The 12818-nt window shown below is 33.3% G+C and overlaps 1 protein-coding gene across 3 annotated transcripts in view; it reads right to left on the reverse strand.

The window, feature by feature from the left end:
- LOC145255758 (telomerase-binding protein EST1A-like) overlaps window positions 1–12818 on the reverse strand; it is a 232684-nt gene that overhangs the window by 15176 nt on the left and 204690 nt on the right. For all 3 annotated transcript variants that reach the window (XM_080114411.1, XM_080114409.1, XM_080114410.1), the window contains 3 exons: window positions 12384–12534; window positions 10293–10504; window positions 5128–5197 (listed from right to left, as the gene is read on the reverse strand). In XM_080114411.1, the coding sequence (XP_079970537.1) occupies window positions 5128–5197; window positions 10293–10504; window positions 12384–12534 (433 nt within the window). The remainder of the gene's footprint in view (window positions 1–5127; window positions 5198–10292; window positions 10505–12383; window positions 12535–12818) is intronic.

Genomic DNA, 12818 nt, shown 5'->3' on the forward strand with positions numbered 1-12818 from the left:
ACAGTGTAGTAAATAATGGGCAATCAACAATTCCCCCACTAACCAACAATCACGAGGTTGTCTCCTCAGCAACCGACAAGGCTAACATGCTTGCCAGTCGGTTTGCCTCAAACTCCACACTGGACCCTTCCAACCACCCCCTACCTGATTTTCCTATGCGGACAGACGCCACACTAGACGATCTGAAAACAACCCCTGCTCAGGTGCATGCTATCATAAAAAACCTTGACACCTCAAAAGCATGTGAACCCGATCTTATCCCAGCTGTGCTATTAAAAAAGTGCTCAGCCGAAGTAGCTCCAGTTCTCTCCAAACTCTACAACAAATGTCTTAATGAAGCTTGCTTTCCGGGCTGTTGGAAAACTGCTTCTGTTGTACCAGTATTCAAGAATTCTGGCGAAAGGACAGACCCATCAAATTATCGCCCCATTAGCCTCCTCCCACTTTTTGCCAAAATATTTGAGACCTTAATTAACCATGCTCTAGTCCATCATCTTACAGATGCTAAACTACTGACTGACAAACTATGGATTTAGACAAGCCCGTTCCACAGCAGACATCCTCACTGTGATCTCTGAACGTATATACCATTCACTGGACAAAGCGGGGGAAGGCAGAGCGGTAGCTCTAGATATATCTAAGGCTTTTGACAGGGTATGGCATGAGGGTCTCCTCAGTAAAATCAGATCATACGGTATCACTGGTAGAATACTTAACATAATTAAATCCTTCTTAGATAAGAGAAAAATCCAGGTAGTCCTCGACGGTCGCACATCTAAACAATATGATATAAATGCGGGAGTGCCCTAGGGTTCTATCCTTGGACCTCTATTGTTCCTGATATTCATAAATGACCTCCCCGACAACATTGCCTCTGAGATGGGTATATATGCTGATGACACTACACTCTATGGCAGACACGACAGGAAGACGAATGAACACATTTCTAAAAAAATGGCAGAAACACTAGAGGAAGACCTCCAATCTGTAGTGGAATGGGGACAAAAGTGGTTGGTCGCGTTCAATGCTGCCAAGACTAAACTAGTTTCATTCAATAATTACAAGAAACCCTCTCTACCACCCATAGCAATGGCCAACGACTCTTTATCTGAGAGTACATCTTTCAAACTCCTTGGCCTAACGTTCACAGGAAACATGAGTTGGAACAATTACATTGAAGGCATTGCCAGGGCCGCTGCAAGAAAGGTAGGCTCTCTCTACCGTGCTAGAAAACTACTAACACCCGAAAGTATCCTGTACCTCTATAAGGCCACCATTCGCCCATGTATGGAGTATTGCTGCCACATCTGGGCTGGTGCATCTGCTACTAGTCTCTTGCTCCTTGACAAGGTTCAAAAGAGAGTCGCAAACCTGATAGGCCCTGAACTGGCATCTAAGCTTCAGCCTCTGTCCCATCGACGAAATGTTGCATCCCTCTGCCTTTTCTACAAGTATTTTAGTGGTGAATGCTCTGACGAACTGCAATCACTTGTGCCCCCACGACGCGAGCACCCTCGACAAACCCGACAGGCTACTAGATCCCACCCGCACACTGTAGAGATCCCTAGATGTAAAAGATCTTTTTACTCCAATAGTTTCTTCCCCAGAACCGCAAGACTCTGGAATTCCATTCCAGGTCCCTGCTTCCCCAACAGTACTGACGTGCAGAAGTTCAAGTGTAACGTGAACCGACACCTTGCTGCCCAAATCCCTACATAGTACCCCAGTAGTTGTTGCCCCTGATAGTAGCCCCCTACACCAAAGTGGCAATTTGCCTTGTTTGGGGTGAAAATGTAATAAAAAAAAAAAAAAAAAAAAAAAAAAAAAATGTGACAGCAATACTCCATACATGGGCGAATGGTGGCCTTATAGAGGTACAGGGTACGTTCGAGTGTTAGTAGTTTTCTAGCACAGTAGAGAGAGCCTACCTTCTTCGCAGCGGCCCAGACAATGCTTTCAATGTAATTGTTCCAACTCATGTTTCCTGTGAACGTTAGGCCAAGCTCTCAGATAAAGAGTCACTGGCCATTGCTGTTGATGGCAGAGAAGGTTTCTTGTAATTATTGAAGGAAATCAGTTGAACGAATTTAACAATAATAATCGTTATAATAGAGCTTAGTTAAAGCCTTTATTATGTGAAGAATACTGGGCAATCCCTGATTGCCTTGCTGGCTCCACCTTGGTTGGTGACTCAACTCAAAACAAGGGTAAAATAACTTCAGCTGAATGGATGTGAGTTGATAATAATTTAATACAAATACTGTTTTGCCAATGAATCAATACTGGGGAATAGTATTGAAATATTGTTTGGGTTTGGCGTTAGGTGACGATGACCCCTAGGTCACAATTCGCAGAAACCGCTGGCATGAGAAACTCCTCAATGGAAAATTACTCATGGGGGATGCTTATGTATGATTAGCAATTGACCAATAGGAACGAGTATAAATGTGATGAGGCAATCTCCTATTGGCTGGAGTGTATTGCCGGTGGCATCCAACCCTACCTGTTACCCATCTATAAAATAACGTGCAGAAGCAAATTTAGACAGTAAGAGTAAGAAGTCGAGTTAGTGCAGAAAACTCCCTAGGTTGGGTACATCAACTACAATCTTATGCAAGAAAGAAGTCCAACCTTGCTAAGCCTATAAGCCACCTGCCCCTCGTAACTGTAGCTGTCTGCAGGCTTCTTCGAAAGAAAGAAGAAAGTGCATCTCATGATGAGACAGAAGAAAAGGTATCTCCTAGAGAGAGGAAATAACAAGCTCTCATGCTGTTGATGATTCAACGAGACTTATCTGCTATTCAAAAACAAGCGTCATTTTTCCTAACGCATGTTTAATCACAGTATATGAAGGGGGTATTTTCTCTAATGGACTATTGGCTTGACACCTTTCAAATATATATCTAATCGTCTTTAGTTACAACTGCATTGTATATTATGTAGTTTTTTAAATTTTTTATTTTTTTATTTTGTAATTATCCACTTCCTGACAATCTAATCTTTGTTATAGAAAACAACCAGAGAATTTGATTATTGTTTTTTTTCTGCTGTTGCTGTTCAAGTGACGTGTTTTAAATTGCAGGAACCAACATCAAGCTCGAGGGTATGGCCAGGGATCTAATCTAAATCACAACTTGGACATGCACCACTTCCTCCAACTTGAGAACATCAATTTTTTCATCTAGTAGACTTTTTGTGCTGGAGTGAAGAACCCAAAAGCGACCACCTCCGTCCTCATGTGGAACGATCATAGCTAACTACGGACATATGTGAGCTATTTGGGTAAACTGTAGAACTTTATCTGGGTGTTCCATGATTCCCGTTACACCTGGATTAGAACTCTTATACCAACAAACACCCATTAGGGGTTATAGAAATGAGGCATAGCAATGTCAGCAGGTAATATTTATTCCAGAAATTTTATACTTACACCACTTTTATATCCCCTTAAGATTTAATAATATTAAATCTTATTTCTAGAATCTTTATTCTAATTTTAATCAAAATCTGTTAAATAATTAAGAAACTGAAATTCAGAGAATCTTGTTCAAGTGGTGCCTGATAACTATGGATAAAATTCAATGCAAATCTGAATCATTTAAATTAAGAGGTTATGCCTATATTATTGCCTCCCCCCAAAAAAGAAAAACTTTAAAATACGTCAATGAAAAAATTAAAATTATTCTAAGAAAAGAAAACATAGAAAACTTTAAAAATGGAAGTTAAAAAATGTCTATTTTAATGTGGATTTATGTAAATAAGGAATAATTTGAATTATTATAGAACAAAAAAGGCTGCTCACTTTTCTAAATGTGCATTGCTTAAATAATCTGGTAAAATACAATTAATGCGTATTTATTTAATTATCAAGAACACACCAAGACTATGAGTTTTAGAATTGGACAAGTGTACACTGTCCATAAAATATTTTTTTTAAATTACAAGGTACCTTCAATAAGTTTCCAAACTTTTTGTACAGGTATTAAAATTGTCATAGACTTTTGAAAATTCAGTATGTTATTGCTATATATCTTACGAGATGTCTGACCAATTTTTATACTTTTAGGTTCAAATGAACAGCTACAGCAAGAATTGAAATACACCCTACTAAAGCATGATTGTTGTAGCTGGTGAATTTCAAAAATGCAATCTGAACATGAGAACACTTTAGAAGAACAATATGCAATAAAATTCTCTTTTAAACTTGGAAAAAATGGCACAGAAACGTATGGAATGTTTCAGATTGCTTTTGGACCATCTTGCATGAATTGAACATCAGTTTTTTGAGTGACATAATAGATTCAAGCGAGGCTGTGATGGATGATGAGAGGTGTGGGAGAAGTAAGGAAGCCAGCACACGAGAACTGATTGGCCAAATAAAGAATTTCATAGATAAAGACCATCGTGTGCCTATAGAGACAATAAGTGCACAGTTTGATGTCAGTGTGAGAACTGTACACACAATTATTCTCAAGGAAATGAAGATGCAGAAGATCTGTGCGACAATTCAGTCCACGACTCCATCGTTGTCACAGACAGTTCCTCACCTTCCTTATAATCCAGACCTTGCTCCTGTGACTTTTGGTTATTCCCTAAGCTCAAGGAAAACCTTAGCAGCTGTTGTTATGAGACAATTGAGGAGATGAAAGAGGCTGTGACAAGGGTCATTTATATACTCACACAAGAGGAGTCCCCTGGGGCCTTCCAGAAGTTGTTGTAGCGATACAACAAGTGCAATGCATCTGGAGGAGATTACTTCGAAGGGGACTAGAGTTTAATGTGTGAACTATCAATAAAAGTACCCATATGAAAAAGTATGGAAACTTATTGGAGGCATTTTGTACGCGTTGCCAGGGTTTCTCCTAATAATGTTAAAAGCATCAAAGATATTAAAAAAAATAAAAAAAAGAACAATCATAGCTGACATGAAAAATAAAAAAACAATTCAAACTGGAAAATTAAAATAAAATAAAAAAATGTTATGGAAAGATTTGCGTTCTGTCTTCCATATTTTGTTAGGTGTTTTGTAACTTATGTATGACAGGACAGATATATATTTACAAATAAACACACATTGCTCTTTATTATAGAGTAGGGGGGGGAATGATGAAGAAAGGTAATACAAACCTTTAACCTTTGGTGTAGGATCTTTAATGTAATGCAGACAACAGGTCAAGATAAGGTCATCGTTGTTGCCCTGAAAAAGAAGAAAGCGTTTCATTCTCTTAAAAATGTTAGCAAATTAAATTTGAATGGATACCAAATTCAAAAATAGAGTTATGGCTGACAATTCTCATTTTGATTATTTTATACTCATAACATTTTGTCCATTATAACCTCTGAACTTCTTGAACTCAGGAATCTTTGTCTACACCATTAGACCATGAATCCATATGGATAATTCTAGTATGAGTTTTAGGTTATAGTCAGCTAATGTACCACCTAACTTCCGGCATAGAAATGGTGACAAACATATCAGTTCCTTCACTTTTATCTCTCACGCCTATATTTCCCTTGTGCATGTACTCTTTATTACGGCTTTCCATCACTATTTGTTTTTTTATTTAATAATCTTGAGTCTTATTTTAATAAATCATTCAGTCTTATTTTAATTAAGAATTATTGAAATTAGTTTAATTATTTTTTAATTTATAATGATTGTAAAAACTTAAAAAAAAAAAAATCTTTTGGGAATATTATGTATTGGATACGTTTTTTTATGATGTTTGAAATTTTGTTATTTTGATTTCAATAATTTTATTTTCATACTTCCTTAAACATATTTATTATATAAATTCAAATAAAAAACTTATTTTTTTTAAATTTAAAAACTACAAACTTATTTTTATAATTTCATAAACATATTTCTTATAAAATTTCAAATAAAATGAAAACACTTTTTAATTTTGTTATTAAAAGTGCGAATAAAGACTAATTGTGTTATTTTTATCTGCATAATTTTGTTAATTTTTTTATTGTATACTTTTCAATAATGTTCTTTTCTTACATTTTTATTTCAATAAATTGCTTCACAATACTGAAGAACAATAATCAGTTGATTTGCCTTGTTACTGCTTCTGGTAGCACTATGCCAGAAGTTAAGTATGTTAGCCAACTATAACCAAATATTAAATCTACTCTTGTCTAAGTATTGCCAGAAATAATTTTTTTTTGTTTGTTTACTTATATTGCAATTTACATGTGAGTGCTCCAATCAACTTTTTACAATTATTTGTTCACATAGTATGCCTACATAGAAGGTAACATATGAACAATATTCTTGAAATATCTTAATTGCAACCATTCTTCTCTGGCTATAATTTTTACTTTGTCCCACAAGGGAAGATGATTTCCTCTGTAGTAATGTTATTAGGTAGGACGTGAGTTTTGAATCCGAGCTGCCTGCAATTTGAGGTCAAAATAAACACAACAAAAGAATTATTTTGAGGAATAAAAAATGAACAAAGCAAAAACATTCTTTGTTCAGAATGCCAGTAAGTTGAAAAGTACAATCAGTAAAATAATAGTATTATATAGAACTGTGACCAGAATTTGGGACACAGCTATTTACCTCGTAAAAAAAAAAACAGACAAGTGGTTGTAGGCAGGCAGGCTCGAACTTGTAACCGCGAAGGAGGAAAAAACGCGACATCTTTGCTGTTTCGTCCATCACCAAATCAGAAGTGGCGAAGGTTTAAATTAAGGCTAGTCAATCGAAAAGAGGGGATGACTTTCGAAAATATTGGCGAAAAAAGCGACCTCTCCTTGTAGAAAAGTGCCCAGTTAAAGGTGAAGGAATGAATGTTTTAATCAATTTTTTGATATTTGTCATTTGGAGGGTCGAGCTTTAAAACGATATTGATATCATGAAAATCCGTCGGCTATGTCGAAAGTTTTAGGCAGACATACAAACACACATACATACATTTAAACAGACAGGTGAGATTTATTTAATAGATAGCAGACAGGTTTAATTTGAATGATAATGCTATATTTTCCTTCCATACTAAAACTGTTCACATAAACCTATGGACTAACGGTCAATAGAATTGATTGCTAACCAACAATAAATGACAGTCTCTTCTGGATGTTAAAGTCAATTATTATTACTGCTACTACACACAATTACTTGGCCTTTTGGACACACACAAAATTAATATATGAAAAAAAAAAAAAAAAAAAAAAAAAAAAAATGCATACACAAACACACAGACAACTGTTTATAAATTGTAAATATGGTTTTGATTCTTAAACGCTGGGGATTTATTAGTTAGTTTAAGATCCATAGAGTGAATGAGGTATTTTGGTAAATGTTGCCAGTCAAGAGTAAGACTCCAAAGTCTACATTTATTACGTTTTAATCACTTTAGTCACAAAGACCCTGAACACTTCCCCTCCCCAATTTCTTGTAGGGCCTTGTGCCTAATTTTGTTGTTTGAAAATCTTTTATTTTTTTTTTTTTTACTTAATTGTATTTACAAAATTTTAAAAGCAATAAAATATATAAACAAGATCAAAGTGTAGTATCTGTTCTTCAGATGCTGCACTTCTATTTCTTATTCTCTTTCGGTGAAGGAGCGGTCCTTCACAACTGAGATAATTTTTTATTTTTGTACCTTTTCTCCACGTTAAAAAACGACCCTGGTGTCTAACTCTGTCCCATGGGAAGGCATTGTAAATAGGTACAATTACTATTACTTGACGATCTTATCCAGTCATGGTCGACAGAATAAGAACAATCTACTCCCATGGATTAAATATTCAGCTCAAAATTCTGTCCACTTTCCTTAGTTTGACTAGAAAGTTCCCAAGTTCAAAAAAATGTACTTGAAGACGGTTAGAGATCATATTGTCCTAAAAGAGGTGAATATAACCAAAATGAGAATAATAATAATCCAAATTAGCAATCCTTATCTAAAAAATTCAATAATGAAAAAAAAAAATTGGGTTTGTTACCAGATTTTGCAGTATTTCTTATTCCCATTGGATATTAAGTTTTGAAAAAAGCTTTAAACCTAATATAAACAATATTCTTGGATTTTAAATATGCCAATTCAACTTTTAATTACTAAATATATGAACGAGCATCTGTATGCGTTACTTATCGCAGATAAAAATCTGTAGACGGGTAAGGCCTGGCTTGTTTAAAGCACATTTAGGATTATATCTACTACATATAGATGAGAATGATAATTTTAAAAAAATTTAAAATATTTTGTATTAATAATAAAATGGTCATTGAAAACAATCATGTACTTAACCTATAGATTATTTTAAAAATTTAGACTGGCCTAACCGACTTCATAGGACACATTTTTAAATAGTCACTTAAATAAAAAAGGAATAACTCATTAAATTGAAGAATATAATAGGAGTTATTTACCTTTAAAATTTGTCACAAAAAAAAAGAAAAGAAAAAGAAAAAAAGGTTAAAATTATTTCACTGCATCCCGAGCCATGCCGGATAGAACCAGCTGGGAATAGATAATTAAAAAGGACCTTCTCTGAATATTTTACTGCAGTTTCATAGTAAATCTGATCAGAAGCTAATTTTTCTTCTATTTTTTAAATCCAGTTCAAACAAGGTGAGGATTGAATTCTAATATTAATTTTCAAATTTATTTGATATGAGATTAGTACACAAAATTATTTTCCCATCATTACAAAACAATATTTGTAAATATATAAATTTTTGGCGCTTGTCCATAATTCAATCTATATTAAAAAAAAAAACAAAAATAAGAAAAATCTATAATGTATGTTTGGGTTTGTATTACTGTACACATAGATTCGAAAAAGTTGTCAAAAAACAAATATATAACAAATAAATGTTATCAAAGGCAAGATAAGTTACTTTTCTACCAAACTGGATATATTTTTCGTGTTTTTATTCAATGTAACGTGTTTATTCAGCTCGAAAACTATACAGTGTTCACCGATGTATTGGAACATTCAAGATGGCGTCTGATTCTCTCTTTAACACGGTAAGTTTGGGAAAAGCTGTTATAAATAAAAAAACGGATAAAATACTGCTAAAAACTCGCTCAATATATGTTACCGTGACATAGGTTGACATATATTCGGTGGGTTTTTAATAGTATTTTGTATAATTTTTTATTTATAACACCTTTTCCCAAACTTACCGTGTTAAAGAGAGAATCAGATGCCATCTTGAATTTTCCAATACATCGGTAAACACTGTATAGTTTTCGAGCTGAATAAACACGTTACATTGAATAAAAACACGAAAAATATATCCAGTTTGGTAGAAAAGTAACTTATCTTGCCTTTGATAGCATTTATTTGTTATATATTTGTTTTTTGACAACATTTTCGAATCTATGTGTACAGTAATACAAACCCGTATGTTTTTGTAATTTAAAGAAAATATTGTATACCAAAAATCACATAAATTGATCAAGTTGTTTTATTCGAAAAACAAAAAAATTCAGATTTTGTGGTTAAACAGTGACGATATCGTAACACCATCTTGGCTGAAAACAAGGAAGATAACTCGAAATAATTCCAACTTGCAAGATTTTGGAAAGTCATTCGTTGGAAAACTCAAATTCGTTTACAAATGATTTTCTTTATAAAAATAAAACTACTTGATCAATTTATGTGATTTTTGTAATATATCTTTTCATCATAGGCATGTATGTTTTTTTAATTTTTGTTTTTTTAATAAACCGGGAATTTGGGACAAGCACCAATTCTTAAAAATCTAAATTACTAATATTTATTATTTTTTTAAAATGTAAAACGTTACAAATAATATTTCAGTGTTTAAAATTATGTGGCAATTTAAAATAGATATTTATTTTTCTTTTTATCTATTTCTTTTGCTAATTTTTTGTAATTATTTTGTTTAAGACGAAATAAGGAAATCAATATTTATTTATGTCTGCATTTGGCCACAAATCCTTGCTTCATTTTTCATAATTTATTTCCTGCAGTTTATAATTTGAATTTTTTTCCTGTAAAACAGAATTTACAATTTATACTATATATATTCCAAGATGGTGCCAATGTTTCAGTAAAATTTCTATCTTCTTTATATATGTAAAAGACAAAAAATTAGAAAAAGAGGACAAAGATGGCCACAATATCAATCATTAAAGTTTAAAATGTATATGCAATATTAGATTTGTATATATTCTAAGTTAGCTTTTTTGTATTTAAGGCGACTTAAATATTACTGAAACATTGCATGAATTGTACAGAGTTTATTTCACATAAGTGTTTCTATATTTATATATGCACGCACATCCATGGGGAGGGGGGCAACTTACCTTCGTATCTGTATTCTCACTTCTGTAAACGATTGTGTCCAGCATGTTACCTTTCGTGGTCTGAGCACGCATTCGAGGGTTCTTTTGGTCAAACTGTTCTTCCAAGTAAGCCATTGCCTTCTTGGCATTTTCCTTAACCATCTCACCATGCTCAACAGAATCATAGTGGCCATCAAGATGGCCACGGGCAAGACCATCCAGCTCATTTATCACTGAAGGAAAGGATAGGCAAAGAAGGATATTAAATTAAGGAGAGTGCTTGATAGTGGGGGTGGGGGATAGAGAAAGGGAAGACAAAAATAGCAAAGGAAAAAGAGAGCCACCAGAAAAAGTGATTTTCAGGATTATTTTTTGCTTCTATTGTCATGGCTTTAAATTTAACTGCAAGTAAAATTGTAACAAGCAACTGAAACAATTGGCTGTAGAGAGAAATAGTTATGAAAGATGAAGATGGTGTAAATATGAAATGAAACAAAATGAAAAATATATAAAGGAATAAAGAAAAAAAAAAACATTTAACAAAATTATCAAGAATTAAAAAAAATTACAAAAAGAACTTGATTAGTAAAAACTCTTTATTGCTTAAAAACGCGAGATCTAAGCAACAAACAATAGTTTGGGTTCAAACAGTCTAGTCACTGGAACAATGCTATCTCTCCTTGGTCTCTCCATATTATCAGACCCTCTAACACAACTTTCCATATCAGTTCGTCTTGGTACACAGCTTTTTATTTGCTCTTTATTCTTGCTAGGAGTGATACCAATTATAAGATACTAGCAAAGTCCTGACCTTAACCTTTGATCATAACCTTGAAAATAGTGTGCATCATCCCTAAGTCAGAGATCATCAGATTTAGTCATGATCGGTCTAGTGGTGTGGACTTTAAGAGAGTATATATATATATATATATATATATATATATATATATATATATATATTTAGTCTTATTTATAGTATTCCAAATTTTACTGGGTTTATATAATTGAAAATTCAGTAATCGTTCATATACCAATAAGTTTTAAGCCAAAGAGATGACTTAAACTGTAAGCTACAAAATTATCATATTTCATAAGTGAGCATTCATATATTGTTTTAACAAAAACTAAGACATCAAAGAATGGATTGATAGCAACAAATAATGTATTTCATCGCTGAAATACACTATTTGTTGCTATCAATCCATCCTTTGATGTCTTGGTTTTTGTTAAAACTATATATATATATATATATATATATATATATATTCATTCTGGGTTGAAAATATTCAAGGGTTGTTAATAGTGCCCAATCAAAGAGAGCAAATTTATAATTTTTATTTTTTTTACATAAATATAGTCATATATTGCTATGAGGTGCTGACTGTTTTGATCATTATTGATCTCATCAGGCAAGAAAAAATTTTGAAAGTTAAAAAAAAGTTTAAAAACTTTTTTTTAATTTTAGAGGAGGAAATATTTTGCCATGTCTAATGTGTAGCATGGTTTGAAGATCTTACGATATGAAGTTGAAAGCATAACTTTTATGGGTGTCTTTCGTTAAGAAAAGGAGGGAGGTTTACAAACCCAGGTGTGTAAGTTTACTAGTATACATTTTAGCAGAGATGAATAGATACAAGTACAAGCAACTTTGCCGGGCCACAGATGAAAATTGATCAGTGAGGTCAGAGGAGATAAATCTGAGCGATATGCAGATGAGATCCCACAAATATGACATTATTTGAGTATTAAATTGGTGAGCAACGGGTAGATATTGAATGGGACCAAGTTTGGTTTTTGTTCGGTCACTGGAATAATGTTTTTCTATCTGACTCTTATATAGTTACCTTAGGTTATAATTTCTCTGTCCCTCATATTTAGCTAACTGTGCATTGTGTAAAATTGGATGTGTGGCATTTTTTTTTTTTTTTTACCACATTTCTCTTAATTTCCCAAATGATGTCTTCTTTCAATTAGTTTTATGCTAATTCAACAAGATTTGAAGCAGCGACAAAATGACGACACTAAATCTGAGAAATAAATGACAACGACAATGCAACAGATATACTCAAGAGTTGAATGAAATAACATTGAAGCAAAAAAATTGGTGCTTACCAACGAGGGGAATAGAAATAGTATATTTTGTGCTGACAACAAGTTTCTGTATTCCAGATAAATGGTCGATAAAACAATTTGTGTCTGGTAAAAGGTACACAGGTCGGATCTCAATCTCCACAGAACACGTCCGATGTTCCCGTAAAATTGCCTGTTAGAAAAAGAACAATAATACAAAAATGTATAAAATTAATAAATATACTTGGTTAGAAATCCCATTTAATTTCCGTCACATCAACAGTCGATGAATGTGACTGTTTCTATAAAAAAAAAAAAAAATCTTGACAGCCATTAAAATAGGGTCCACAATTGAATGATTGGAATCAAAATTTCTAGTAACTAACCTTTCTCACACTAAATTAACTTCTTAGTCAATTATATATTGTTACTAGCAGGGAGACCCGATGTTGCCCGGGATTGAATGAGGATTAACAA

This window comes from Euprymna scolopes, chromosome 31, assembly GCF_053919585.1.
Source record: "Euprymna scolopes isolate OS-2025 chromosome 31, ASM5391958v1, whole genome shotgun sequence".
Classification (NCBI taxonomy): domain Eukaryota; kingdom Metazoa; phylum Mollusca; class Cephalopoda; order Sepiida; family Sepiolidae; genus Euprymna; species Euprymna scolopes.